Below are 26,548 nucleotides of genomic sequence, written 5' to 3'. Positions count from 1 at the left end.
CTCTCTAAGAGTTGGCATTCTTCAGTAAAATGCCAGTGTTTTCAAAAAGACTCTAACCCCAGTGATGTTAGAGAGATGAGAAGAGTTTCAGCTTTGGACCTCTTAAAAAACGAATTTGCTAGAATTAAGATGTTTGAGATCTGTTTGCCAGTATGAACTTCTGGTGTAACCTTTTTTCAGTACAGGGACCATTCCTGTCAGTGTACAAAAACTTAGGATTCCTTTTAAAATAAAATAAAATAAAAAATGTTAGATTAAATCCAGACTGTTTCTGTAAATTGTTATTGCTTTGCAGTTCAAATAATTGGCTAGTCTTGTGGTGGAAAGCCTGCAAGTCTTACCAGCATATAAACTACTTATTCTAATAGATACTAGTCAATTATTGTCCACTGGACTATTTAATGTTACTAAGTCCTTAAAATAAGTATTTGGAAGTCTTTGAGGGCGTTTCTTTATATTGTAAACACAAAACCAATATGTGACTTGCATATTCTTTTCCACTTTTTTTCCCCATTACCATTAAAATAGTTTTAGGTGATAGGATTTCACTTCATTATAAACAAAACGCCCAACAATATAAATTATGACTTGTAATTTAAAGTAAATTTGTATATTTGACCAAAAAGAAGAGTGAGGTTAAGTGAAGAGCTGCATACATCACAAAATAATTATTTTTCTATTGTAAGAAGTACTATATCTCAGGATGTTTCATAAAGAATGCATCTCGGGAACTGCTTATGTAAAAGTACTATTTTTATCTAAGTACTATTGGCCCACTAGCCTTCTAGCACTTTTTTCTCCTGTACTAATGAAAGGAGGCCAAAGCTTACCCAGTTTTATAATCTGCACTGTGCTCCTTGTGAAGATGTGAGGGGCCTGTGTGATCCAGCCTGCTACACTGCACTGGTTTTTCTCTCAAAATGAAGCGTTATTGTCCCTTCAGAGCCAGGACTGCTTGTACAGTAGTTTGCTACACAAACAGTACAAAGTGTCTGCTTTGTTAAACTAGTTCTTTATCTATCTCTTTTCCTTTTTAAGATGGAATTAAGTAAGGGAAAAGCTCTATCAGCCAAGATTTTTGACATGAATACGTAGCTGTCATTTGGTGGCAAAGCTGACAAGGATCAGTTGATTTTGCTGCTCACACGTTCTGGTTGGTCACAGACAAGCTGCACGGTGCTAGCTGTTCGTGTGCTTGGACGCTGTTGTGCAGAATGTTGCCTCTAGCCTTGCAATTTGCATACTCAAAAATTTTAATAAACTGCTCTGTGTTCAAGCATTTGCTCTATTTTCTGAGCAGCCCCTTAATGCATCTGAGCTAAAAATAATAATAAATAAAAAAAAAAAAACACTCTTCTTGACAGTAGCTGTCAGAGGAAAAAAATGGCTTGCAAGGTCTCAGCAAGAGGTGTGGTTTTAACGTGCTAGGAAAAGGAGATTGTTCTTTATAGGAAGGTTATTTTCATTGTTATACACCATCAAACTGGAGTGTTTGTTGTTTTAACTCTAGGTCTGCAAGGAACTGATGGGCTAAGTACCTGAGTGTCAACTGCTTTTTGTCTATACATAGACCCAGTAGATAGATACATTTACTTTCCTATTTTTCGTTATGCATAATGGCCTTCTCTTATTTATTTTTTTAAAATTCTATAAACTATTTTTATAAAAGAAGATGCACCATTACATTTCACTCAAGTACTTTTCCCCCTTTTTCCTTCATTTTGATGCAAATCCGCTGTTATCTTAGTTCTTCTGCCCCCACCCCACAGGCATTTTTTTCAATTAGTGAGGTAATATCCCTCCTGTTAAGCTTAATGGAAGATAAGATGCTTCAAATGCTGCATTTAATTTAGGCTGGAAAATGATTTGCAATCTGACATTGGACTTTGTATAGCCAGACTGTCTTCCAGAGAAGAGGTTATAAATAGGAATCTCCAAAATGCTAATTGTAGTGAGTACAATTAATTTCTATTAAGAATTATAGCATATAAATTGAATTTTTTCCTCATTGTGCACACTGCTACGAAAAAAGGCCTGGAATCTGTTAATCAAGAGGAGATTCGAAACAAAAGCCCTGACTCAGACTGTCTTTTACTAGGACTTTTATATTTCCTTGATATTCCTGTAGTCAACATATAGGTAGTGTATCTGTATTTTGAACAGCAAGAAAAATGCACAGGTAATTTTCTCTGCAGAGTGTTGCATTTGATGGCTATTCCTTGAAGAGAAAAAAAAAACAGATCAAATATTTGAGGGCTGTCATGAGCCTCTTGCTGTCATCTTTTTCCTGTTAATGAACCACAGCGTTTTCATACCTCTAGCTGTGAGGCATTTCAAGCAGTCAGCTCTGTGTGAATCCACAGTGAGATCCAACGTTGACGGAAAAAGGAGGACATTTTGCATACAGATTCCCATTCATAAAGAATTCCTAGCAGAAAGCACTGCATGTCAGCTACAGGGTTGTATTTTCCATGCTTTAAAAGTTGTACTTATCTCCAGAAATAAAAATGACAGTAAAGCCAAAACTGAAAGGTTCCATTGTTTGTCCCCACAGTAGAATAAGGAACAAATTCTGTGGGGTTATAGACTTCAAGAAAAATTTGAAGCACATCTTTGACAGACACAAAAGGATATCCCTTGCTGCCTGAAAGCATATGCTGCTTATTTCATTGTGCTTCTGATTAATAAACAGATTTAACTGCATCAGCTTCTCCAAGTACTGAGGTTCAAGAAATCAGACATGGAGGAGTCTCTGCTTTGCTAGATAACCATTCCATTACTTCATTATTTAGTCTCTTGAGGCTGCTTAACAAAATACTTGCCTTGAAAGGATTTAATTTTTTTAATATATATGTTTTTTTGCATTGCCCTTTAGTACATTTCTCTTTGTTGCAAATAAAAAGTGATAAGTGAACCATCATGAAATGGTAACAATAACTAAATTTTACAGAGAAATATATGCCACCTGCTATCCTTTTCGTGCACGTTTTAAAATTGACTCCAGTAGTTGTGAAAGCAGCACTTCCTAAACCAGATTCTAAAAATAATAATTGAACTAGAATTCCTTAAATGCAGGATAATATGAACCTGTGAGAGGTGCCAGCATTTGTGTTTCCAAATATAGTCATTTGTTCTGAAAGCACTTGAAAATGAGGTAGTGAGAAACTGGCAATTATCCATACTGTCCACTTTCATACATTCACGCACATGAATACGAGGCGCTAGCCAGAAATCTGGCAGAGAAATAATTTAATAATTGCTCGATCCATCTCAACTGAATTACAACAGAGTTTCCAAGAAGGCTGCTTTTACTTGTCATTATGATAAAAAGAAAATTTCAATATGTATAGAAAATAAGAAGAGCTAAATGAACTTAATTTTCTGCTGATCACCACAAAAATATTCATTCATTTTAAAGCATCTTGGAAATAGGAAGCCTGATACTTGCAGGTCAGATAACTAGGCAAACTCACAGTGTTTTTTTTCCCCTCTTTGCTCACAAACAATAAAGCAAGTATTTATTCTGAGTTCACACTTAATAAAGGCATTACTAACAATGGTCTGATTTTATGCATTGATGTTAAAATGTTCATCTTTATTAACAATTAACTTGCTGCTTGGAATGATTTGGGCATCAGTCATAGTCTTGCAGAACACAGAAAACGGTTTGCAGAATCAAAATAAGTTTCACATAGGCATTGAGTCATCCATAGTGAATTTAAGCACGTGCTTCTGTCTTTTGCTGTAGGTGACATACGCAATGACTTATACCTGACATTAGAAAAGGGAGACTTTGAAAGAGGTGGAAAAAGTGTGCAGAAGAACATTGAAGTGACCATGTATGTTCTGTATGCGGATGGAGAAATCTTGAAGGTAAGTGCTTGTTTCCTATTTGAGCTTCAAGTGCCATCTGCTTGCTCTGTACACGTGTTGCCATGGTTTGTTGTCTCTGATGCCAGGGAAACTCTAAATTAAGATTAGTTCTTACTTTTTTTGTTTCTTTGGTTAAGGTTTTAACCTATTACAATGAAGGAAGTGGTCATTTATAAATTTGAAAGAATTCGGAGCATTGCACCATATGGGAATAGGGGATTTGGAGGAAAAATTATAAACTGAAAAATTTGTGTAATTTCAAAATATGATGTCAGTGACTGCAGTACAAAGAAAACTGGAGTATGAAATAGTGTATCATACAACATGAAGAAATACGATTACAAGAGAGACTGTTCTAAGTCTGACTTCTTGGAGTTATGGTTTTGAGAGTAGTTTTGAAAAATAAGTAGCCTTATTTCCAAGATCATGGCTTTCACCCTGGAATGACTCCATTCCAGCTGTGGATGGTGATATTCAATGTTTTTCTTTCTTCCTCTGTTCTAATTTCTAGTATTAATGAATATAGAAAAATAGAAAAAGGTAGATAAGTTTGGATTTTTGTTTGGATTTGTTTGGATTGGAGAGAGTAAAAATAGAAAAATAAATATAGTATTTTGACATAAACATCTGTCAGGAATGGAGAAATGGCTGTATTAATGCATTAAACATAACTTGTCCTATGCCTTTTTTAAACCTTCAGTGCAATAGAATAGTGTTTGTAGCTATTCTAATAGAAGTCTAAAAACCGAAGTGCTTGTGTGTCAAACTCATTGCCACAATCTTTTTTTGAGTTGAAAGAGGAATTTTGCTTTGTTACTACTATTGCTTATGATTTGATTAAAATTCAGTGCATCTCTTGTAAGGAACTGTTTTCTGCTCAAAGCTGTTGCTGGAAGATCACACTCCTTTTCTCTTTAATTGCTTTAGGCATGCATTTCAAATTGAGTGACGTGTATTTTTAATCATTGCTGTATCATCTGCCAAAGACCAGTGTAGGTCTTTACCCTTCAAAATGCGGTATCAGCATCTTCAAATTCTAACACAGAGCATAATTAGCTACCATTATCTAACTGTGACTAATGGTTAAGTATGAAAGCCATATAATTTCTCGACATTATCAGTCATAACTACTTCAGTTTTCACCTGGCGTGGTCACTCTCAAGTTACCTTGCCTGTCATTACTACAGCAGTACTTCGGGGTTGTACCTGAGACTGGGGATCAGGCTTGGTGCAAGCTCACAAAAAACAGTAAAAGGTAGTCAGTCTGAATTAAAAAAAAAAAAAATCATGTGAATATATTCGTTGTGAAAGAGAGACTTCACACATGAAGGATCTTCTGTGGTTTTTAAATTCAAATTACATATCTAAAATAAAACCTTTGTACCAATTTTTGTTATCACTCCTCAATGTAGTTGCAGTCAAAGCAACAAACATACTAGGTTTACATTAGGGAGATCTTTGGTTCATGAAGTCTAATGATGCCTCAGATTGCATTTCAAACATGGAATTATTGTCATTTTTCTATGTAGGAAATTCTTAAAGATACAAGTTGGCATATCTACTGAAAAACAAGTTAAAGGGCTATAAAGGACAATAAAAGCTGAACTCTCCCTTTGATGTGAACTGCTTCTTACTGCTTAGGTTACATCTCTGTTCTCTTTTATTGCAGAATAGAAAGAAAAAATTACTTATGAAACCAAACATCAGTTTAAATGAATATAGAGACATTAGTATAAAGCTCAAAATGGCAATTTGAAGGAAAAATCATATGCTCATATGAGAATGAAATAGCTACTTAGAAATGAGTTTGGAAACTAATCATGTCTTATCTTTTTATCACTGATATACTTTCTACTTGATGCAGAAATTCTGCAAATTCATCTACCAAAGGTAAAGCAAATGAGACAGCCATCTGGAATTAATTTTAACTTGGTGGGTCATCTTGCCATTCAGTGATAATGTCTTTGTAGAAGACGATTGACCCCATTAAATGTCTATGGCTGCTCCAAGTCTATAGAAATGCCTTGAAACTTATAAGAATTCAGCTCTGTAAGAAGTAGATTTCCAGTTTATCTCAACTTTCAGAATGCAGATTTTAGCTGTTGAACACATTCAAAGGTCATCCTCTAGATCTTCCCCGTGCTTCAGGCTAAAAGCCTCGAGAGCAGAGACCTCCATCATTTCTAACAGTTGTACCTGTGCAATGAAATTTGAGAAGTCTATGTATTGACGGATATCTAAAACTTAACACAGCTTTATTAGTCTGGGTTATTTTAGAATCCCAATATATGGGTATTTTTTCACCTATTATATTAAGAATTCAGTTTTAAACCCTAGATGGCTTATTTTTCACTGCAGTCATCTGGTTTATGTAATCTCCAGTATGGACAGCTAGAGCAGTGTGTTGGAATCTGCCATTTTCCACTAGGAGGGAAACCAATTTCACTCAAAGACAGAATATAACTGTACTCCTAACTGGAAGGAAAAGAAGCAGCTGTACAGAGACTGCTAGGTGGGGAACTTTTATTTCAGTCATTCAGCATAATCTAAAACAAAATACTAACGCTGCAACAAGAGGAGTCTAATATACCTTTTTCAGTATAAATGCAAAGAATAAGGTGTGTGTTGGGTAGGGCTTGTGCAGTACTGATGAGGTGAATTGCTTTGTTTGGGTTACCTGTCCTCTGAATGATCCCTTGCATGACCTGGGGTTGCATTTGCAGTCAAGTGTAGCTATTGGAAATGAAGGATCTTTCCATTTTGTTTTTCTCATTATAAGGTTCATGTAATAACCTTCAATTGCTAGCATAGTAGAGAAGCTGATTAAAAATCTCCAATTCAGGCTTAACAATAGCATGGGCAGCACACTGAAAGTTTAAGCATTGACCCCAAAACACTACTGTTCTTGGTTGAAACACCCTTTACTGTTCCTGACCTATGGCATTTCTAAAGCAGACACTGCCAAATAAAGTGTGTGCTGAGTTACACACTATGGTGTAGTTACACACTATAGTAAGATAAAAACTAAACTTTTCCTGACCAGCAGCACAATCCTAATCTAAATTACGGCTTTGCGAAGACTTGAGCAGGACCATACTAAGTGTTAATAAGAATATTCTGTCTGTCTCAAATCCATATTGCTGTTGAGTATATCTTGGTCCAGAAATACTCCTGTTGAAAGCAGTGGAAATTGTATGCAGAATGCATTGCTGTTCAAAAGGAAAATGAGTATTTTCTTTTCTAAACGGTTTTAGCCAATTACTGGTATCTTTCAATATAGTCTGAAAAATAATTTATTTATTTTTTTAAATGACACATTTCTCACTTACTATTCTTTCTGTTTTGGTAGCAAGAATATCGTATTCGCTGCAGAACATACCTTAAATTATAAAAATTATTACCTGATCCTTTTTCTAGTTTAGCCTCCCTTGCTTGCCCATGCCCTCTAATTCACCTACATATTTGGGTCACCTAGTGACTAGGTGTACAGAGACTAGTATCATGTCTGTATTTTGCACATCACTTCACAATTCAGAGTTGAAGATTATTTAATCCTCTCTCCTCAGACTATAGATAACAGTATAAACGTGTAGACACAGAACAGTTAACAACAACAAAAAAGATTTCACCAGTTCATTTATTTAAAGTTCATAGCATGAAACAGCATTCAAAGACTGAGCATTTGCCTGCCAAGACAGGTCAATTTTTGAGACAGCAGAAAAAAAGCCGAATAAAATTTCAGTTTTTCCTGTACGTTATAAAAGAAATACCATTTTACTTTCTCTTGGGAACCTAATGCAGAATGAGCTTTTGGAAAGGTTGCTTTAAGCCCAGCAAGTTACGTTTATCCAAAAATCTTACTAGGATATTGCAGGCATTGGCACTGCTGCCACCACTACTCTCACACCAGCCTGTTAATATGTTAATATGTGCAATAGTTCAGTGGTTGCTGCTGTATTTAAAAACAAAACAAAACAAAAAACGCCTTTATGCCTGGATTGTGGCAAATACCATATGGTTACAAAAACTCAAGAGGACTGAGTTTTGTGGTTACATGCTGTAGCATACAATGAATCTCTGTCCAGAGAGACTGTTCTTGCATTGAATCCCAGAATGACAGTGAATTTTTCTTTCTTTTTGGGCTCCTTGACAAATTCTTAGCTTTCTGAAAGTCAGAAGAACATTAGCACTGACTGAACTAACTGGATGTGGTTAATGGGATATATATGACTTGATATGATAGTCCCTTGCTTATACATGAACAAGACCAAATCAAATCAACATTGACAGTGTTTCTTGGAATAGAATTTAGAAATGCCTTGAGGAAATGACCTGTAGTTTGTCTTGTCGTGACTCTGTTCCATGTGGAGTGTTTTCATGTCAGGATTTATATTGCATGTATTGTTTTGGTCCTGCTTGGCTTCTGTTTCTTCCTGTATTCATTATACTGAGAGATATGAGAAGCGAAGAATCTCTAACCTGTCATTTTTCTGCAGTTTTATAGGATGTCAGATCTTTTGGATTACTTTTTAAGTGCTAAGACTGGAATATAGTTTAGGGCTCATAAAAGAAAATGTGCCTCAAGTTCCATGTCCTCCTACAAGGGACCTTTTAATGTCTTTATTTCAGGACTTCATATTTCTCTTAACTTCCTTCTCTTGTGTTGTGACGGAGGATTTCCACACTTCCAAAATAAAATGAATTCACTTTTCTCTTCATCTGTTTTTTGACAAGATCCCTGACCTTTTTAGATATAAAAGCAGAAATTTAGTTACCATTATATTTTCAGGTAGTAACTATTTAAAAAAAGTCTTTACTTGCCACTAAGGAAAAAAATCAATCAGAATTTTCTGGGTAACTTGGTGAAATGCTGGGTGATTATCATTTTGAAAGACCAAAGTTTTTAAGACCTTGTAAAGGTCAGGTACAATTTTGAACTGAGATACTGAAGGAGAAATCATCAAGTGATACTTCCAGAGATGTCTAATATTACATTTGATGATCCTGTTAGGTCCTTTTTTGGACATGTGTTTATTTGGATGTGTATTTATTGTGTCTGTCCAATTCTTGACAGAAAACAGCTTAAATAATAATTGAGCTTAAATACTAAGGTACTGTAATTCATCCATTATCATAGGTGTTCTACCTTTTCTTTTGACCCAAAGCATGGTTTTAAAATCTGTTCAAAAATTTCAGTTTTCATTGTGTTTGAGTTTCTGCTTCTAACTCTTCCTTTATGTCTACAGGAATATATGAATTATGTGAAGTTGTCACCATGTAGTAAAATGACTCATCAGTAGTGATGTGATGTCTTTTTAATCTCAAATTGTGTTCTTTTGTTCCAGGACTGCATCAGCCTGGGCTCAGGAGAGCCAAGCAGAAGTGCATACCACTCTTTTGTTCTTTACCACAATAACAGCCCTCGATGGGGGGAAATCATCAAGTTGCCCATCCCCATAGACAGGTTTCGTGGGTCTCACCTCCGGTTTGAGTTCAGACATTGCTCCAGTGAGTGCAGAACATAATCAGAAGAAATGTAAAAAGGCTGAGGTCTTTCCATTGTCAGTTTATACTTAGATGAGGCTGTTACTCTGTGGAGAGCAGGAGAAGGGTGCTAATTTAAAATACCGTAAAGGTGCACTACTAGTTAGCCTGTTGCTACGTTTGTTAAACAGCATATTCAAAACATTGTGAGCAATCAGTGCAGGCTAAGGCATTATCTGTCCCTGCTGTTCTTTTGCTGTGTTTTCCTATAGAATGTTTTGTTTACAGCATGTTTACTTTATATTTTACTATGATCGGCATGTTTGTATTTGGCAGGGGGGGTGGCACTAGATGATCTTCAGAGGTCCCTTCCTACCAAACCATCCTGTTATTCTATTGCTTGTTTTGAGGCTTGTTGATGACTTGCATAGAATTAGACATGGTAGTACATTATATGTTGATTCTTAAGTAACCTGTATGTTTTTTGTTAGGAATGCAGAGAATTTAGTGAATAATCTTGTGAACAGAGAATGTACAAGTATAACTCCTTATTTCTATCTCCTGCTACAGCAAAAGACAAGGGAGAAAAGAAGCTCTTTGGTTTTGCATTCACTCCATTGATGAGAGATGATGGCACTACCTTGTCAGATGATATCCATGAACTTTATGTTTATAAGGTACTGTATCTTCTCTGCAGCCTTTTTACCTACTGATCTTTACTTTAGTTTGAACAAGCAACTATCACTGCATTATCGTGTTTTGTTTTGTTTTGTTTTTTTCTTTTCCCAAATTAGAAGAATGTAAGGAACAGATTAAAAGTAGGTTCAACATTTTACAAATTCCAACTCACATGATTGGGTTTTGATACATCCTTCTATTATAGGGGCAACTCACCTTTTCTCCTGAGGTAATGATGATTTATCATCTGATAATCCTGTCTATTTTGAATTCAAGCATACTATTTTTAATGGGCATTCAGTAGCTTCACCAGCTGATGGCATTACTCTGTATGTTTTTATTAGGAAATTATGCTGTAATGCTCAGAAACTTCAATGATGCTATATCAAGAGATTTTGGGCTGTTTTTTGTTTGTTTTTTTGTTTGTTTGTTTGTTTGTTTGAGGGGTCTTTTTATTTCTTTTTGTTTCTTTCTTCCTGCTGATTTGCCTTGATTTATTTTCTTAATTTTGAGACAGCAACACTAAATTGTACAGTTGGAAGATCCTAAAAAGCTCTAAAGAGTCAGTTGTTAGGAGACCACACTTTCTAAAGCTGGGTCTCTTTTGTGTATATACAGGCCCTGAAGGTGGTAAGCACAGCTTTTTCTTAGAAGTGTTTTTATGCACCCAGGAGATCAATAAAAGTACTGCTAGGCAATTGCTATCAGTATGTGTGTGTGGAATTAAATAAATAAACCAGGTAAAATTCCATTTCCTTTCCTGTATCTGCAGTGTGATGAGAATAGCACATTTAATAATCATGCACTCTACCTGGGGTTGCCTTGCTGCAAAGAGGACTACAATGGCTGCCCCAACATCCCTTCCAGTCTCATTTTCCAGCGCAGCACCAAAGAGACCTTTTCAGTCTCCACACAGCTTTCTTCTACCAAATTGACCCAAAATGGTAAGTAGCTGATCCTTCCAAATTGCCTAAGGCAGCAGGCATTATGGCAACAAGGCAGATGTGTATTATTGTAGTCTCTCTGTTTGTTTTACTAAAATACTGCTTTGCTACAATTTTGTGATTTATTTTTTTAACTAACACTATTGAAATAAGCAGAAACATTTTTTTGAGGAAATAGGGTTATTGACAAAGGGCAGAGACATGGCAGGCATTTCTTTAAGTGCAAGACGTAATGTGTTAAAATAAAGGCAATTTTAATTAAATGATTAAAGAACAAAAAATCTAACGCTAGCACTTTTACACAATCCAAAGTTTGTTTTGTTAGGCTTTTGCAGGGTTACCAAGTACAGTAATGTTCTTGAGGCACAGGAAGGCAAAAATGAATTGTTTGCAACTTTGTGTCAAGTCACCATGGGGAAGGCTGCAATATTTATTTATTTTTTTAATTTACCTTTCCTCCATTTGTTTCTTTGTTACTAGCATAGGACTTATTGCTTGTTTTCCTCCTTGCTTTCTTTGTTCTTATTTTTAGTTCTTCTAAGATACATGAGCTACAAGAGCAGAACTGTTATGTAATGAATCTCAGTTGGGTCTGAGGTTGCCCTTCTTTGCTCTGTGTATGGATTCTAGCTCTTTGTCTCTCTCTGTTCTGCAGTGGATTTGCTTGCCCTACTGAAATGGAAAGCTTACCCAGATCGTGTGATGGATATCCTAGGAAGACTGAGACATGTCAGTGGCGAGGAAATTGTTAAGGTACTACGCAAAGTAACAGTCTTTGGATGTGTCTGTGTTAACAAGCTAATTCAGATCTACGGTGCAATTCTGAGTGTTACCTCTTCATGTACTTGGATTCATACTGGGAAATCTCAGACTGTATGAATCGGTATTTTTTTTTAATATAAAAGTGAATCAACTTGCAAATGTACTTTCCTGTCCCAGCATTGTGAAATGGAACTCTTGCCTGCAGCACCGATTTCTCTCTGAAGTGTCTAACCTATCAGTAAACTATGTCCTATCTGCTAAATTCACCCTGTTTCATAGTCATTGTTGCTGTCCGTGGTAATCCTGTGTGTGACCCAAACTTCATCATCTCAGTGAGTGGGGGAAAGAATTCCAGATGCAAAAGCAGTTACAGCAATTGGTCAGATAATTTTAGGTGTTCTAAGAACTTTCCTTATAATATATTTTTATAGTTCTAGAAATAAAAGATAATTTGTAATGGCAAACAGCAAAAGAAGCCAAATAGAAATCCCATCACTTGATTAGAAGTTTATGGTTAAAGTTAAACTTTGTTGTAACTAATTTGAATGTTGCCATATATAAGTTTTAACTTTTAGGATAACACTTGTAACAATAACACAAGGAAGATACGCTGTGTATCTAGAAATTCTTCAAGAATATCATGTTCTGTACATTTTGTTTGCAGGACAGAACAAGTGTTTGTTTTTATAGAGAAAATCATTAAAAGATATGTATTAAATTATTCCAAGGGGAAAACCAATTGATTCCCTCCATAAATTGACTGCCATGTGGCATTGGGATATGAAGGACAGCATGTAGTAATTCAGCAAAAAGAAATTTTATCCTTTCAGAGACTTTATAAATTGTTAGATTTTATTTCTTGTTTTCCACCTCAGAATCTAATTACAATAGATTACAGAATCATGTTGACAGAAGCAGCAGTTGACTTTATCTTCAACAACCCTCTTCACAGTCATCCTTCTTGAGGACTCTGCCTTCTGGAAAGAAATCACTGAATTAACAGCTTTCGGTGTTATGGATGAGAGAAACAATTGGCAATACATAGCTTGGATCAGTTAATGCTTGTTATAAAGGCCCTACTTCCATTCATAACACAAATTTTCAATACTAAACGTAAATTGGAGCACTATTTAAAGTGCTTCCAGGTCTTAAATTTGATAAAGAACAGTATCTGATGCACTAATGATATAAGAATGAAAGTAAGTTGTTTTGCCACCCAGGCAGCACTTCTGGTCAGCTCAGACATGGTGAAAGGAACACACAGTTATATTTAAGTGCAGTATATATTTCTTCTTTCTTTTTCCATCATTTTCATTTAGAAATATTCCTTGTAAAGGAAAACATTCTTAATTAAAGAGAACAAAAAAAAAATCTGTCATTTCTCATGGGTGAACCGGAAGTGGTTTGTTCTTGGAAAGTGATTTACAAAAATATCAACATGTATGACATAATTCAAGAAGGGGAAAAAGTCCTTCTGAATGTAACTGAATTTGAATTTTTTTTTTTTATTAATGTCATTTTAGTTCCTACAAGATATTCTCGACACGTTGTTTGTAGTTCTGGATGACAACACAGAAAAGTATGGCTTATTGGTCTTTCAGTCATTGGTAAGCTGCTGAATTGTTACTTTCCTTTATCTCATGGTCAGTGATTTTTAATTGTCTTGTTATCATGATACTATTGTTTTCCTTCAATTAAATATAAAATATTCAGCTGAATCCAGCGTTAGTTTATCTATAGTAATCCTGGGTGAGGAGGGTAAGGATAGCATCAGCCAGCTGGAGATACGAGAAGTATTTGCTATCACTTGGGAGAAGCAAGCAATAACATCTGGTAACACAAGTATTGACTGTTTAAAGAAACTAATATATCATTGTTCCTTAGCTTGTGCCGCTTGTTTATAGAATACTAGTGACTGTGCAATTACTTTCAGTGTGAATTCACTTCTTCATTTCTTACAGGTGTTCATCATAAATCTACTGCGTGACAGCAAGTATTTTCATTTTCGACCTGTGATGGACACTTACATTCAGAAGCACTTTGCAGGAGCATTGGCTTACAAGTAGGTTTTGTTTATCCATCTCTTCAGGAGGTGGTATTAGAAGCCTCTGAATGATGTCACCATCTGAATCATAATGCTTATGTTAGTGGTTTTTAAAAATAGAACTACCCAGACAAATATTTTTCCAACACTGTTTCAGAAAAAAGCTGCTCAATGTCACCTGTTGCTATGAATGAGCAGACTTTGAATTTTTATCTTGCCTTTCTGAACTGGCAAATTCTATTTTCATTCTTTTTTAAATGAAGAGACACTGTCACACAGCAACACCTCATTATCAATCTGTACTAATGAGCTACAAGAGCACATACGTTTCTTGTCCAAGAAGGATACTAAGATACAGGATGCAAGGAAAAGGCGTGAAAAATAGGAAAGCTTGGAGAACTAATTGTAATTTCCTCTTCCATAGTAGACAAGTGTTCACATAAGATGATGGTATTCCATTTTATTAGAGTAAATGTATAATTTCAGTAGATCAGAAACTTAGTTTTCAGTGTAACTTCGGAGATTCTGCCTTATTTTCTAGTATACTTTTCTGTGTTTTCCGTCAGACAACAAGACAGATTTGGAAAGCAGTAACAGTTACCAGTCAGTGTTTATTTTTACTCTCTTTTGGACCATTTATTTTGTATGTTTGAGAATATTCTATCTTTGGTCACAATAAACTCTTAAAAACAGCTTATAATTGGCTTGGATTGTTTTACTGCATTGATGTTTTAGTGTAATTTTTTAAGAAGTATCAAAAATACTGTCAATGCCAGGCAAAGAACTGCAGATACTGTACAACACTAGAAGGCATAGTCATGTTCAGAGGCTGAAAACATGTTCTGCCTTGTGTTAATGATCACTTCTGTCAGGTAAATCAAACTATTTTTGTAGTTCAATGCCTGAAATAAATGTTTTCAACAAAATTCTTTAAACTAGATCAAATGGTACTGTGCGCTTGGGAAAATATATGAACACGTTTTCTTCGTGATTTAGTTTCTAAAGACTGCTTGCTTAGAGGAAATCTGAAATTTCTTAACAGAAAATAAAAACGTTTTGATTTTAGCTTTGACAAAGGCAAGCAATATAGCTCTTTTTAATAACATCTTTTTAATGTTCCCTTAGTGCATATCATAGTCTAAGTCAATTACAGAGAAGAAATTATTTTCTGGTTTTGAAATTTAAATAAATGTATATGTTGTGTAAATTCAACCAGGAGGACAGCTATAGCAGATCTTCGGAATGGACTAAAATGATAATTTCTTTTATAGATTTCCCCCTGAAACCAAAATATTTGCTTCCTGACTAATTTGCAATTGGTGCTGACTTTCCACTGTTCATTATTTTCAGAGAACTGATCCGATGTTTGAAGTGGTACATGGACCGTTCAGCTGAGCTTGTACGCCAAGATCACATCCAGGAAGCAATGAGAGTATGTATTTAATAGAAGAATTTGTGTGTCTGTTCTATCTGTGACTCCAGAAGAGTTGGGGAAGCTGCATATAAAATCAAGGGTAGTCTGGCACTGATTTCTTAAGTGCTAAACCAATGTATTTTTTTTGCCAAAATTTTAATGTTAGAGGGAGATTCACTCTTAAGCAGAAATAAAATGGAAGAACTGTGTTGTCTTAACTCCTTTTAAAGCCTTATGGAGGACTTAAGTGGAACTTAACATGGAGTATGTATGCACCAGTCATACATATGCGGTCTCTGCCTTGCACTTCAAGAAACAGTTATATCAAATGTATTAGACAGTGGTGCTGTGGATCAAAGATAAGCTTTTTATTTTTGGCTGTGCCACAACTTTGTTTTTTCACTGGTTGAAGTTCTGGAGTGTTCTAAGAAGCAGATAAATGAGCCTTTAACTGGATGGAAAATCTACCAGTTACTGCACAAGACCTGAATCATGGTTCTGTGATGAGAGTATGATCTTGCAGGAATGCACAGCATTCTATTATAATGTGAAATAAAGGGAATAGTTTTGGTGCTAGTTACAGAGAATTAAGAGAATAAATAGTGTATTAGTTTTACTGTATGTAATTGCAAAAAAGATACTTTGTTAACTATATGAATTCATGATTCAAAAATTTCAGGAAGAGGTTTTTCTTTGAGTGATTGTCCATCTGTACCTTCTTACTGTGAGCAGGTTTATGTCCAAGCATGTGAGTCGGGGCATTTTTAAAACTAGCAAGCAGTGGCAGAGATTTGCACTTTCTTTTTCTTTTTCATTTAGTACAAATAGGTGAAGCATATCACAGCTGAAATGCACCACACTCATAAGCTATTCCTTTAAGTTCTTCTGGTGACCACATGGGAAAGTTAGACGTTGTTTCTTGTGAATGTCTTTATGCTTGGGTCTTGGCATATATTCCAGATTTTCATTTCTTTTTTTCCTTCTTGTGATACTTTTCTACTTTATATTGCCTCCTTTGGTCTAATTCAGTCAATATTTTTGAAGAAGTAATTTTTGTTTTTTGGGAATGATTGATTGTTTCATTGGAATGATCTGGCATCACTGCTCTTACAAGGGTGTCATACCAGTGTTTACATTGTCTTTTGTAGATATTCATGTATTTAGAAACTACTGTATTGCAATACTTTACAGATTCACGGGCCAAAGATGTCTTCTCAAGAACTTCTGTTGGAACTCTCAAATTTCTCATTCTGTTATTTTCCATCTTAATCTTTCCTTTTTTTTGGATTACAAAGAAACCTATTAAAATTGTGAGATGAGAGGCAGATCCCTAAACGGACCGGCTGCTAGGATGTTCTCCCTTCTCCTCCCCTGAGCCCCCAAACTACGTATCAGCAAGTTATGCAATGCAGCAGATACAGATGTATGATACTGTTCCTATGTGATGAGCATGTCTTGAACCTCATAGTAATTCTCTTCAGCAATTGTGACTGTGAATGTTAGGATGTCTTTCAGAAGCTCAGTTATTCAACATATGGTTAGAAAACAAAGTAAATTATTTCAAGGATTCCAAGGCAGCTCTTTGCTTACTGGGAATCTCAGGTGTTTGCCTAGACAGTAGCAGTCCCATAAGTGAGTAGGGTCAGTTTGAAGATCTGAGAGCCCAAGTCTTTCCAAGCACAGGAATTACAGTCTCAACCAGAGATTCTGCAGATCTAACCTCTACCATTGAAGCTGCTGTTGTATCTTAAAGTATACAGTTGCCTTTCCAAGTCTATCTTCGAGGCCCAAATGAAGATATTCATCTTCTCCCACTATAGCCAAGTGATCAATGCCCATTCTTCCTAAATTTTATTTCAGGCATTTGGAACAAGTTTGTACCAAAACCGTTATCACTGCCAGTTTGTCATTATTTGTAGTATATTTTGTTGTTGGGAATTTCTGTGGTCTTTGGTGTCTTCACTATGCTCCTTGCATCAGCAGCTCTTCAACTCAGGGAACTACATAGCTTTCTCTTTGTTTTCCCCTCAGTTAGTTGTTGAATGTAGTACCCTAAAGCAGGTTTTGTAGTATCTCTGCAGTCTCTTTTTTGGCTTTTGACTCTCCATATACGTTCGTGGGACATATGCAGATACCTCATAGCATTCTGATTCAGACTTTGGCATTTCTAGACAATTTCTAAATTGCCTTCCCTCTCTCAAGAATTTTTTTCAGAAAACTTCTATGAAACCTTGAGGAACATAATGCAAGGACTTCTCTAGCTTTGCTGGAACACAGAGCATCTTGTTCCTTGTTTATGGCCCATAACAAACTCCATGAAGGCTGCCTCCAGATACCACTGCCTGTGCCTACATGGGGAGTTCTGTAATAATGTCTCTATGGATTAGCTCCACGGACAGTTGTACTTTCCCTACTAGTCATGGCAAAACTAGTGAAATATCTCCAGGAGGTGCTCTTTCAACATCAGACATCTTCTGGTAGTATAATCACAGGTGATCTTTGCCTAAATTGAGGAACCCACTAAAAAAGTGAGACTTTTTTTTTCCTCAGGAAGTCCCACTAGTGTTCTGGAGCTGAAACATACCATTATTGTTTGGCTTTAAATGAATCAGTGATAAGAAAAAGGTCTGGTTTTGGAAAAGACTGAAGCAATGTTATAGTTCGCAGGTGATTTCTTGAAAGCACATATTTTTTCTACAGTCTATGTTTTTCTAAGATTACTAGAAATTGCTGAGGTAATGATAATTGTTATAAACATATATAAACCCTGATCAGTCTGTCTTTGGGACTTGTTCCTTCTTTTGTTGTTGGTACCTTAAACTTTGCGTTAGATCTCTTATCTGCTCTCACAAGACTCCAATTGGTACCTTCAGTTGAATCTCTGCACTTTTGCTTTTATCTTACTAAGGCAGAGTACCTGCTTGTTGCACTTAAAACAAGTATGCTGTTCTCTGGAAGAAAACATTGCCAGTAGCAGGAAGGAGCTAGCTGCTCTTAAATGGTGAAGTAGATGCTTGTATAGACAACTGCCTGTATTTTAATATGGTGCAGAAGCAGCTTGCAAACATCCTCTTGTTTACTCATAAGAAGGATGTTCTTGTGTTCATGTTTTTCTCACAAGCTCCAATGAGATTGCTTAAAGGCCAACAAAACCAGACCATCTTTCTCCAGCTGATATTCTAGTTTCTCACTGGGATTTTGACTGGATGTTGGTGTCTTGTTTGGGGTTGTCCTTAGAGACTTTTGTCTACATATTTATTTCCTTGTATTTTTATGAAGGTGTTTTTTGAAGATTACTTTTGTTCAGTTTGGTTAGGATGGTGAAGGAGCTTCAGCTTCCAGAACTAATAATCATCTTTATGTATACTGTGCATATGATAAGTTTACCCGTTCTACATAGCTCCAGTTTATTTTCTGAAGTAATGTTTAGGTTTCTTGAATTAGGAAATTAAACTATGCGTTTTCCTAAAGCAGATCTATACAAGATTGAGTCATCTGTTCATACTCTGAACATCAAGTACAGTTTGCCTTCTGTTCAAATTGAACAGATACTTCGTATCTATAGATGAGTCCAGATGTGCAACTGTAGTGTCTCCAAGACTGTTCACTGGATGTATGAATGTGCTACAATAAAACCATCCAATATTGTCTGATTGTAGTTCCTGAAGGCTCAAGTGAATACTTGTGGTGTCTCTAAAGAATATATTATATATATTATATTATAATTAATTATAATTAATATATTATATTCTTTAGAAAGAATAGAAAAAATAATATATTCTTTAGAAAGAATATATTATATTCTTTAGAATATAATATTTTATATAATATATTATATGTATCACTGGTAAAAGTTAGAGATTATTTTGGTTGAGATGAAGTGAGGTTATGATGCTATTTGTCTATTTCAGTTTTTCTTGAGTCCTCAGGCTGCTGGTCATAAGTGATTGGTGTGTGTTTACTTGTTGTGTGACTGCATTTTTTTTAAGAAAGTTCTTTTAATTTGTTACTGATTTTCCTTTAGCAGCTCTGTTTTTATGTCATCCTGATATAATAGAGGGCTTGTTCCTTTTCAGTGCACTTCTACATCTTTAAGGGCCTATATGTGTCATGTCTGTGGTTTTGTTAGTAGTAAGATGCAAAGTTACTCCATGTGCTGGTTTGTGCTAACAGGGCTTGGTTTGTGTTTTTATCATCTCAGCCACGTCTGTGAACACAGTGAACTCTTCAGTTTGTTGTCTTTGTAGGTTCATTCTAGGCAGCAGTTTGGTGTCTGTGCTAAGGACACAGTGTTGCTGAAAGCCTGCCATTCTGCTTCTAACAGAGAATTATGGATTTTCAGACATAAATCCTCTGATTCACTGTAAAATGTAATCTTCATGTTAAAGCCATGAGCTTTCATGTTAGAATTTGGGTTGCCTGTACCAATCTGGTAAAACTTGACAGCACTTGACTTGCTGTAATTGGCATTAGCAGCAGAGGTTGCTTATCTTAAAGAGTGGGCTGTTGTGCACCGGCTAACCTTTGTCTAGCAACTATCCAGAAATACAAGGTGCTATTACCCAGTAAAGTCCTTTGGAGTAAGGAAGCTAAACAGGAAGATGTTTTACTAGAGAAGGATAACAGTGTACTGCCAGGTTACCAAGGTTTCTGTCGTTCAAAAAAAAAAAAAAAGTGTAATTATCAGTGGGATTTTGAAATCTGTGATGGGTTCAAAAGGAATTTCAACATTAACGTTCTCTGTCCTTAAAGCTGTAGCATTGTAAAGCTTAGAACATAACAGCACGTATTTGTGCATTATAGTATGGTGGTTCAAAGAGAACTATTGTATGGATGCAAAAATTAAATGAGGGCAAATTTTGTTGTTAAAATTACTTTCAGCTTCTGAACAAAAATGCAGACAAGAATACTTTTTAGTCAATACAGTGTAATAGTACTAATGTTTCTGCATAAACTCTGATTACTGGAACTCCAGCCTGTTTGTTTCCTTTGCTATCATCCTAAGCACGTGATATCATAATATCAGCCTATACATCACGTCTTAGTGCTCTCTTAATGGTGTATTACATTGAGCACTAACGAAAGGAGTGAAGTCTGTCGCTGATGTTTAATACATTTCAGTGTTGACACTTGTGTGCACCAAATGATGAAAAAGGCATTCTTCCTGTGTGGAATATTAAATCTGCCATCTCTGAGGACTTTTGATAGATTGGCAAGCTTGTTAAAGGCTGCATGGAACAACATCTCTTTCTTACTTGACGTGGCTGCCAAATAAATGGAGTATTAGATAATGCCACTTAAAAAATTTTAGTTGAAGTTAATCTAGACATGTCATAGAGCAAATTTCTTTCTACTACAGATGCACTTTGCCAGCCCTTTAGACTGCAGTGTCTGTCACATGTATAATGGTGTTAAATGCCATCTTCTGTGCAGATGATTCTCTCTCTACTGTGTGCTCTGCAAGTTTCATGTGTGACAATAAAAGAAAGACTCCTTAACTTATTCCAGCTGCAATTAAAAGGATACCTACTTACTGTACCACAACTGCTGCTTGCTAGTTTTGTGGGCTGCCAGAGGACTTCACATGTCACCCTTGTCTTCTATTTCTGCATCTATATTTACTTCTATTTGTATCTGTAGCTGCCAGAAATAAAGGCAGACCTTGCTGTTGGGTTCATACTGAAAAGTAGATACTTCTTTTTCCAGGTAACACTTCTTCCATTTCACTGACAGTCCACTTACCTTAATCCAGATTAGCAAACTCAAGTAATTAAAGGTAAAATTTGAATGAAAACAGGCAAATAGGTTCTTCAGACACAGTTGTCATGCCAAGCCATGAGAAAGCTATAAATCTCTTATCTTCACCAATATTTTCCTCAGATTGTGTAAATTGAATTTATCTACTTGAATTGAATACATACTTGTTTTTTGCTAGTGGAACACACCAGTAGCAAAGGTTATAGGTTAGGAAGGAATGCTTGCGTATGAGTAGCTGTTCCTTAACTGAATTATGCAACTTACAAAACCTGTTTTTCTTTCTCTTTTCTAAAGCTGAAGAATTTTGTTATTAATTATGCACCTAAAATCTTTCCTGGTTCTCTTTAAAGTTCCTTTATTTTTCTTTCTCTCTATCTTAATTTCCTTCCTTTCCTGCTCCCTAAGGCCTTGGAATATCTTTTCAAGTTCATTGTCCAATCTCGGATCCTTTACTCCAGAGCTACTTGCGGAATGGAGGAGGAACAGTTCCGCACCAGCATCCAGGAGCTTTTCCAGTCCATCAGATTTGTGCTCAGCTTGGACAGCAGGAGCTCTGAGACTCTCATCTTCACACAGGTTTGCTATTTTCTGTACTTTTAACTGGCAAACCAAAAGACAGCTGTTTTCTGCACGGGTAGTATGTGGTCATGTGCCAGTTAAGTGCAGGTTAGTAGTGTTTTCTTCCTTTAACAAGCTGATGATATTGAAAAACAACATAGTCAATCTTAAAAGAGAGCACCACTTCAGATCCAATTGAACCGAACTATGGAGTCTCAAGAGAAAAATGAGTAGTCACACAATAACAGTTTCTGCTCCTCACAAAAGCAAACTGTATTGCCAAGTCTCTTGTATGTCTTACAGTTATCTTAAAGAAATTTAAAATCTTTAATTGTAGTAGGTCAAGTCAGTAATCAAGGTTGTAGAGACATCGCTGTAGAGAAGTTCAGCTGATGTGCTCACAATCAGAAAAACTTAATTCCAGCAGTCTAAAATTAGTTGGAATGATATGCAGTCTGACTGCAAGCATATTGTGATACCTATGCTCACATCTAATACGTTATTTTGAATATGGCCCAGATGCCTTCACTGAGACATCATGTGGCCTTCAGGTACTACTCAAAGTGAGTAAGAATGTTGCAATGTTTTGATTCATATTTGAAAGATGACTGTACTAAATTACATACTCCTGTGTTCAAAATTTTTAATAGTAATATCAAATATTATGTGTATGCCTCAGCTCAGAGAATCTCAAAGATGGACCACCTAGAACATCCTGGTAATATGAAGGTGATTTGTAATTACTAATTTACTATTTACAGATGTTTTGAACACCTACTGTAATTTGTCAAAGCAGCAGTTAATGTGAATGTCACAACAAAACAGAATAACTCCAGGGGTTAGGGAAGCTGCCAGCAGTGTGATCTCTTTCTTAAGAAGGTGCTCTGAAAGATCTGAGAAGAGCTTCTCTAATCTTTTATTTAGTCACCCATTAGTTGGTATAATGAAATGACAAAAGCATGAGAAGTCAGAGCACAGATTCTTTCAGGCAAAGTGACAGTGAGTGGGAACAGCATCTTGTGAATGCAGGATGTTTAGGGTTTGTTTGGTTTTTATTTCTGGTGATCACAGGTAGAGAGAGACTAGATTTCAGGAAGGGATTATTTTCCCTTTTTCTGTCTTTTTTTTTCTTTTTTTTTTTTTCTTTCACTGTGGTCTTTCTTGCTATCTTTGCTCTAGACTTGTAATTTGGGAAGCCTGTCCTTGTTTAACCTTTGAAAAGTTTACTGTTTTGTTTCCCCCGTGCCACTATCTTGCCCCTTGATCCCAATTGCCCCATAGGCCTCTCAGCCTGGAGGTCAGGTGAGCGGAGCTGGGACATGTGCCCCACAAAAATGTGGTGGTACTTCAAGGCCGTCATTTAATTCTGTAAGTAACGATCCCCAAAACTGCACAAGTATTTCATCATGGATGTTCCCAGTGAATCCTTTTCCCCTACCCCAATCCATCTTTTCCTCCATATAAACTGGAATTTAATGTCTAAGTGGCTGGTACTTTAAAACTAGGAAATGTGGAATGTTTCAGTCATTAATGGAACAACTTAGGGCATCAACACCTTGAAAATACAGTACTGATTACATAAATCAAATTGTTCAGGCAGACCAAGGAAATTATGTACTAGTTCCAGAAAGCTGGACAACTCTTAAATATCTACAGAAATGCTTGAGGCCTTAGTAAACATTTTCTTCACACTTGTCCTCTTATCCAGGCTATTAAAAAGATCTCGGTACAGTTCTTTTCAGCAATGAGATGAAAACTGTTTATATCCTTACTTCCAGGCAATTAGTTTGACAAGAGTAATGCTCCAGAATATTTTCGGGTGTTGTACAGAAAAGGACCTTTCAAGGAACTTAAAAAATTACATAACTGTACCCCAAAATTACTCCAGAGCTTCCTGAAAAGTTCCCATGCATATCCTTAGATTGCTACTGGATGTCCTAAATCACCCTAGAAATCCTCCTGCCTCATAGTAATAGAAATAAGTTTAGGAAAACTGTGAGGATTCGTTGGGCCAGTATTGTAATTTCACTTGCATTATCTCAAAGATAAAGATGATGAATGGATTTGCAGCTGTTATAGCCTTCCAACAGTACCATGAACTATTTAAATGATTCATATTTGTTTATTTTGTTAGTACATTTTATGTATGTAGCAACAAATAGGTGACAACACCCAGGAGGCTATGTGGGTTTTTGTGTAATCTGAATTGATTGTAACAAGACAAGATGTTGAGAGAGATAACAAGCACGAAGAAGAACGAGGTAAATTTATATTCAGAATAATTTAATGAGCTCTTCAGTGTTTGCTAAGTTAGTTATAAAAATAACATATATTTTGCTGAAAGACTATTAAATAGATATCACAGTTGTTTGAAGGAAAAGTTACTTAGAGGAAAGACTTGGCAAAGAAGGAAGCCATATATTTTATGGGATTAGGAGAGGCATTCCGAGTGTTACAACCAGCATGGGAAATGTACAGTAATGTTTATGGAATGAGAAAACAGATCTGTTCCATAAGATCACCTTTTCCTCACAGAAGAAAAATGGTAGGTCTTGGGTAGGGCTAAGCTAAACAGAAATCTGCAACCAAGTTGACTAAAAGTGAACTTCTGCAGGAAGGCAGTGTGGTTTGTATGGACAGCTTCAGACAAGTGAAGGGAAAATGGTGAGAAGTGTGCCCAGTGGTTACCCTGTGGCTGAGATAGGTAGAAGTAAAAAAGCTGAATCAAAATGCTCTGTTTAGGAGGAGTTTTTTAACAGAGAGGGTGATCAAGAACTGGAATGGGCTGCACAGGGCAGTGGTGGAGTCCCCATCCCTGGAGGCATTTAGGAGACATGCAGACGTGGCACTAAGGAACATGGTTTAGTGATGGGACTCAGTAGGTCAGGTTGATGGTTGGACTTGGTGATCTTGAAGGTCTTCTCCAACCTAGATAACTCTATGATTTTGTAAAAAGCAGTATAACAATTCAAGAAAGCAACCATCAGGGAATTTAAGTAGTTGTAAGAAAGGGGATAGGGATAGACCTTTGGTAGAATATAAAGGAAGAGAAGAATTTTAAATCTTTGGAGGTGAGTGGCAGTTGTTAGGTATGACACCAAGTCTGTGGAACTTGAGAATAGGAGATGCATGGAGTTTTACAGTTACGAAGAAATTAATTGAAGTGTGAAACAAAAGATGAAGAGTTTGATTTGTGTTGTGGTGATATTGTTTCTGCACTCTGGCTTACTGGATAGCTCCAGGTTACTGGAAATATCCACTATTGCAAGAGTCACGTGCACACTTACTTGCATGATGTGATGCTTCTTTCACATGAAATTGCACCCTATCCCTGTTGCAGAGAGAATGTAATATCACATGACAATTATGCTATGGTTAAGGGTCTGTCAACATGTTATTCAGAATATTTTTTAGAGTTCTAACTCTTTTATGCAGTTCCTCAGTACAAAAAAAATCAGTACTGAATTCTATAATCAGAAGCCATTTTTACAGTTATTGAAAAAAGTAAATTGACACAAACGGACTATTTTCTCACCTTCTGTACCTTATTTTTTCTGTTTTATAAACCATGTCCTAAAATACAGACTTTTGAAGGTCTACAAAAACTGTGCTCAACTCACCATATATATGACTTAGTATTGCAACAGTGCTTGATTTTTGTAAGCATCTTGTGATTTGATCGCTACAAACTTTAGGTATTGCAAAACAGTAATGCTAGCCATAGTGCACTACGTAGGAGCTTTTTCCAGACCCTTAATTCAGTTTTACTGTTGTTTCTATTTCACTGCCTTTAGTTGCAGTTACAGGATTCAAAGTCTTCACATTCTTCATTTGTTTTTTACAGGCAGCTTTGCTGAACTCCTTCCCCGCTATCTTTGATGAGCTGTTGCAGATGTTCACTGTGCAGGAAGTAGCAGAGTTTGTGAGGGGTACTCTGGGCAGCATGCCCAGTACAGTGCACATTGGGCAATCAATGGATGTTGTTAAGCTACAATCCATTGCACGCACTGTTGACAGCCGCCTGTTCTCTTTCTCAGGTAAGACAGTGGTATGAGTCTAAATTTTGCTGTTAACTAAGAATAGGAACACATTACATTAATTTTGCAGTTGCTTTATTGCAAGCTTAAATAAATAATCTTGGTAATTATCTAGATGGCATTGTTGTTACAACGCACACACAGTGAATATATGTAAGTTTCCCTATGTTAGAAAATGTTAATAAATTCATCATGGATAAATTGTAGCTACTAAGGGCTGATAAAATTATGTTAACAAATCAAGGCAATTATTAAAAGTGCCAAATCTCACTTGATACTTTATATTACTTTTGTATTGCTTATTACTGTAGTTTCAAAGGCATGGATAGGAGGATTAACCTACTTTCCAGTAAGCTTATTGTCTGAGAAAGAAACAGGGAGACAATTGCATCAGAAACCCAACGTGTTCGTTAAAAAACAAAAACTATTTAATCTTTACATGACAATATTTGTATAGCTCCACATATTAGTAATTGTTTAAGATGCATTGAATGATTAAGGGTTAAAGACAGAGTCTATTTCATATGTATCATATGTAAAGGTCCAAACAAAACAGAGGAAGGTAAAAAGTACCATAGGGTTTATCTTCCCTGCAGTGAGGAACAGAAGTTAGTGCACTCAGTACTCAATTCCCAGGTCAACAATCTGTCACGTGCTATTTGCCCCTAGAAAAATTAATCTAGTTGCCAAGGTCATCTTTTGCCTGCCAACCCTGCCTACTCTTCTGGCTGTGTAATTAAAAGCAGATATATTCTCTTGTCTCCTGTATGGTGATGACTTGTTTTCCTTCCATCTCTCCTGTCAGTCAGCTTCCTGACGTTGTCCCACTCTTTTTCCTCCTTTTTTCCTGTTTTGGCTACTGTCTTCTGGAGCTGCTCCCTGCTCTTCCTCCTTTAATAAGGTTAAGGTTTGTAAGCCAGCTAAATAAGAAGAATTAGCCAGTTTCCAAGAGGCATATATTGAAGGAGCCCTATTAGCTGTGACAACAGAGCTGAAA

At 36.2% G+C, this 26,548-nt stretch overlaps 1 protein-coding gene across 19 annotated transcripts in view; it reads left to right on the top strand.

Annotated features, from left to right (window-relative positions):
• DOCK3 (dedicator of cytokinesis 3) overlaps positions 1 to 26,548 on the top strand; it is a 215,537-nt gene that overhangs the window by 134,300 nt on the left and 54,689 nt on the right. For 18 of the 19 annotated variants that reach the window (XM_038185862.2, XM_038185874.2, XM_038185858.2 and 15 more), the window contains 10 exons: positions 3,749 to 3,873; positions 9,219 to 9,381; positions 9,928 to 10,034; positions 10,808 to 10,979; positions 11,635 to 11,732; positions 13,265 to 13,348; positions 13,703 to 13,803; positions 15,136 to 15,217; positions 21,362 to 21,532; positions 25,359 to 25,551. In XM_038185862.2, the coding sequence (XP_038041790.1) occupies positions 3,749 to 3,873; positions 9,219 to 9,381; positions 9,928 to 10,034; positions 10,808 to 10,979; positions 11,635 to 11,732; positions 13,265 to 13,348; positions 13,703 to 13,803; positions 15,136 to 15,217; positions 21,362 to 21,532; positions 25,359 to 25,551 (1,296 nt within the window). Of the gene's footprint in view, positions 1 to 1,038; positions 1,154 to 3,748; positions 3,874 to 9,218; positions 9,382 to 9,927; positions 10,035 to 10,807; positions 10,980 to 11,634; positions 11,733 to 13,264; positions 13,349 to 13,702; positions 13,804 to 15,135; positions 15,218 to 21,361; positions 21,533 to 25,358; positions 25,552 to 26,548 lie in introns of those variants that run through there. The other variant, XM_038185876.2, reaches the window with a different exon arrangement.

The sequence above is a fragment of the Anas platyrhynchos genome, chromosome 13 (genome assembly GCF_047663525.1).
Source record: "Anas platyrhynchos isolate ZD024472 breed Pekin duck chromosome 13, IASCAAS_PekinDuck_T2T, whole genome shotgun sequence".
In the NCBI taxonomy this organism is placed as follows: domain Eukaryota; kingdom Metazoa; phylum Chordata; class Aves; order Anseriformes; family Anatidae; genus Anas; species Anas platyrhynchos.
The sequence above is the reverse complement of the archived record's forward strand: the minus strand, read 5'-3'. Positions and strand labels throughout refer to the sequence as shown.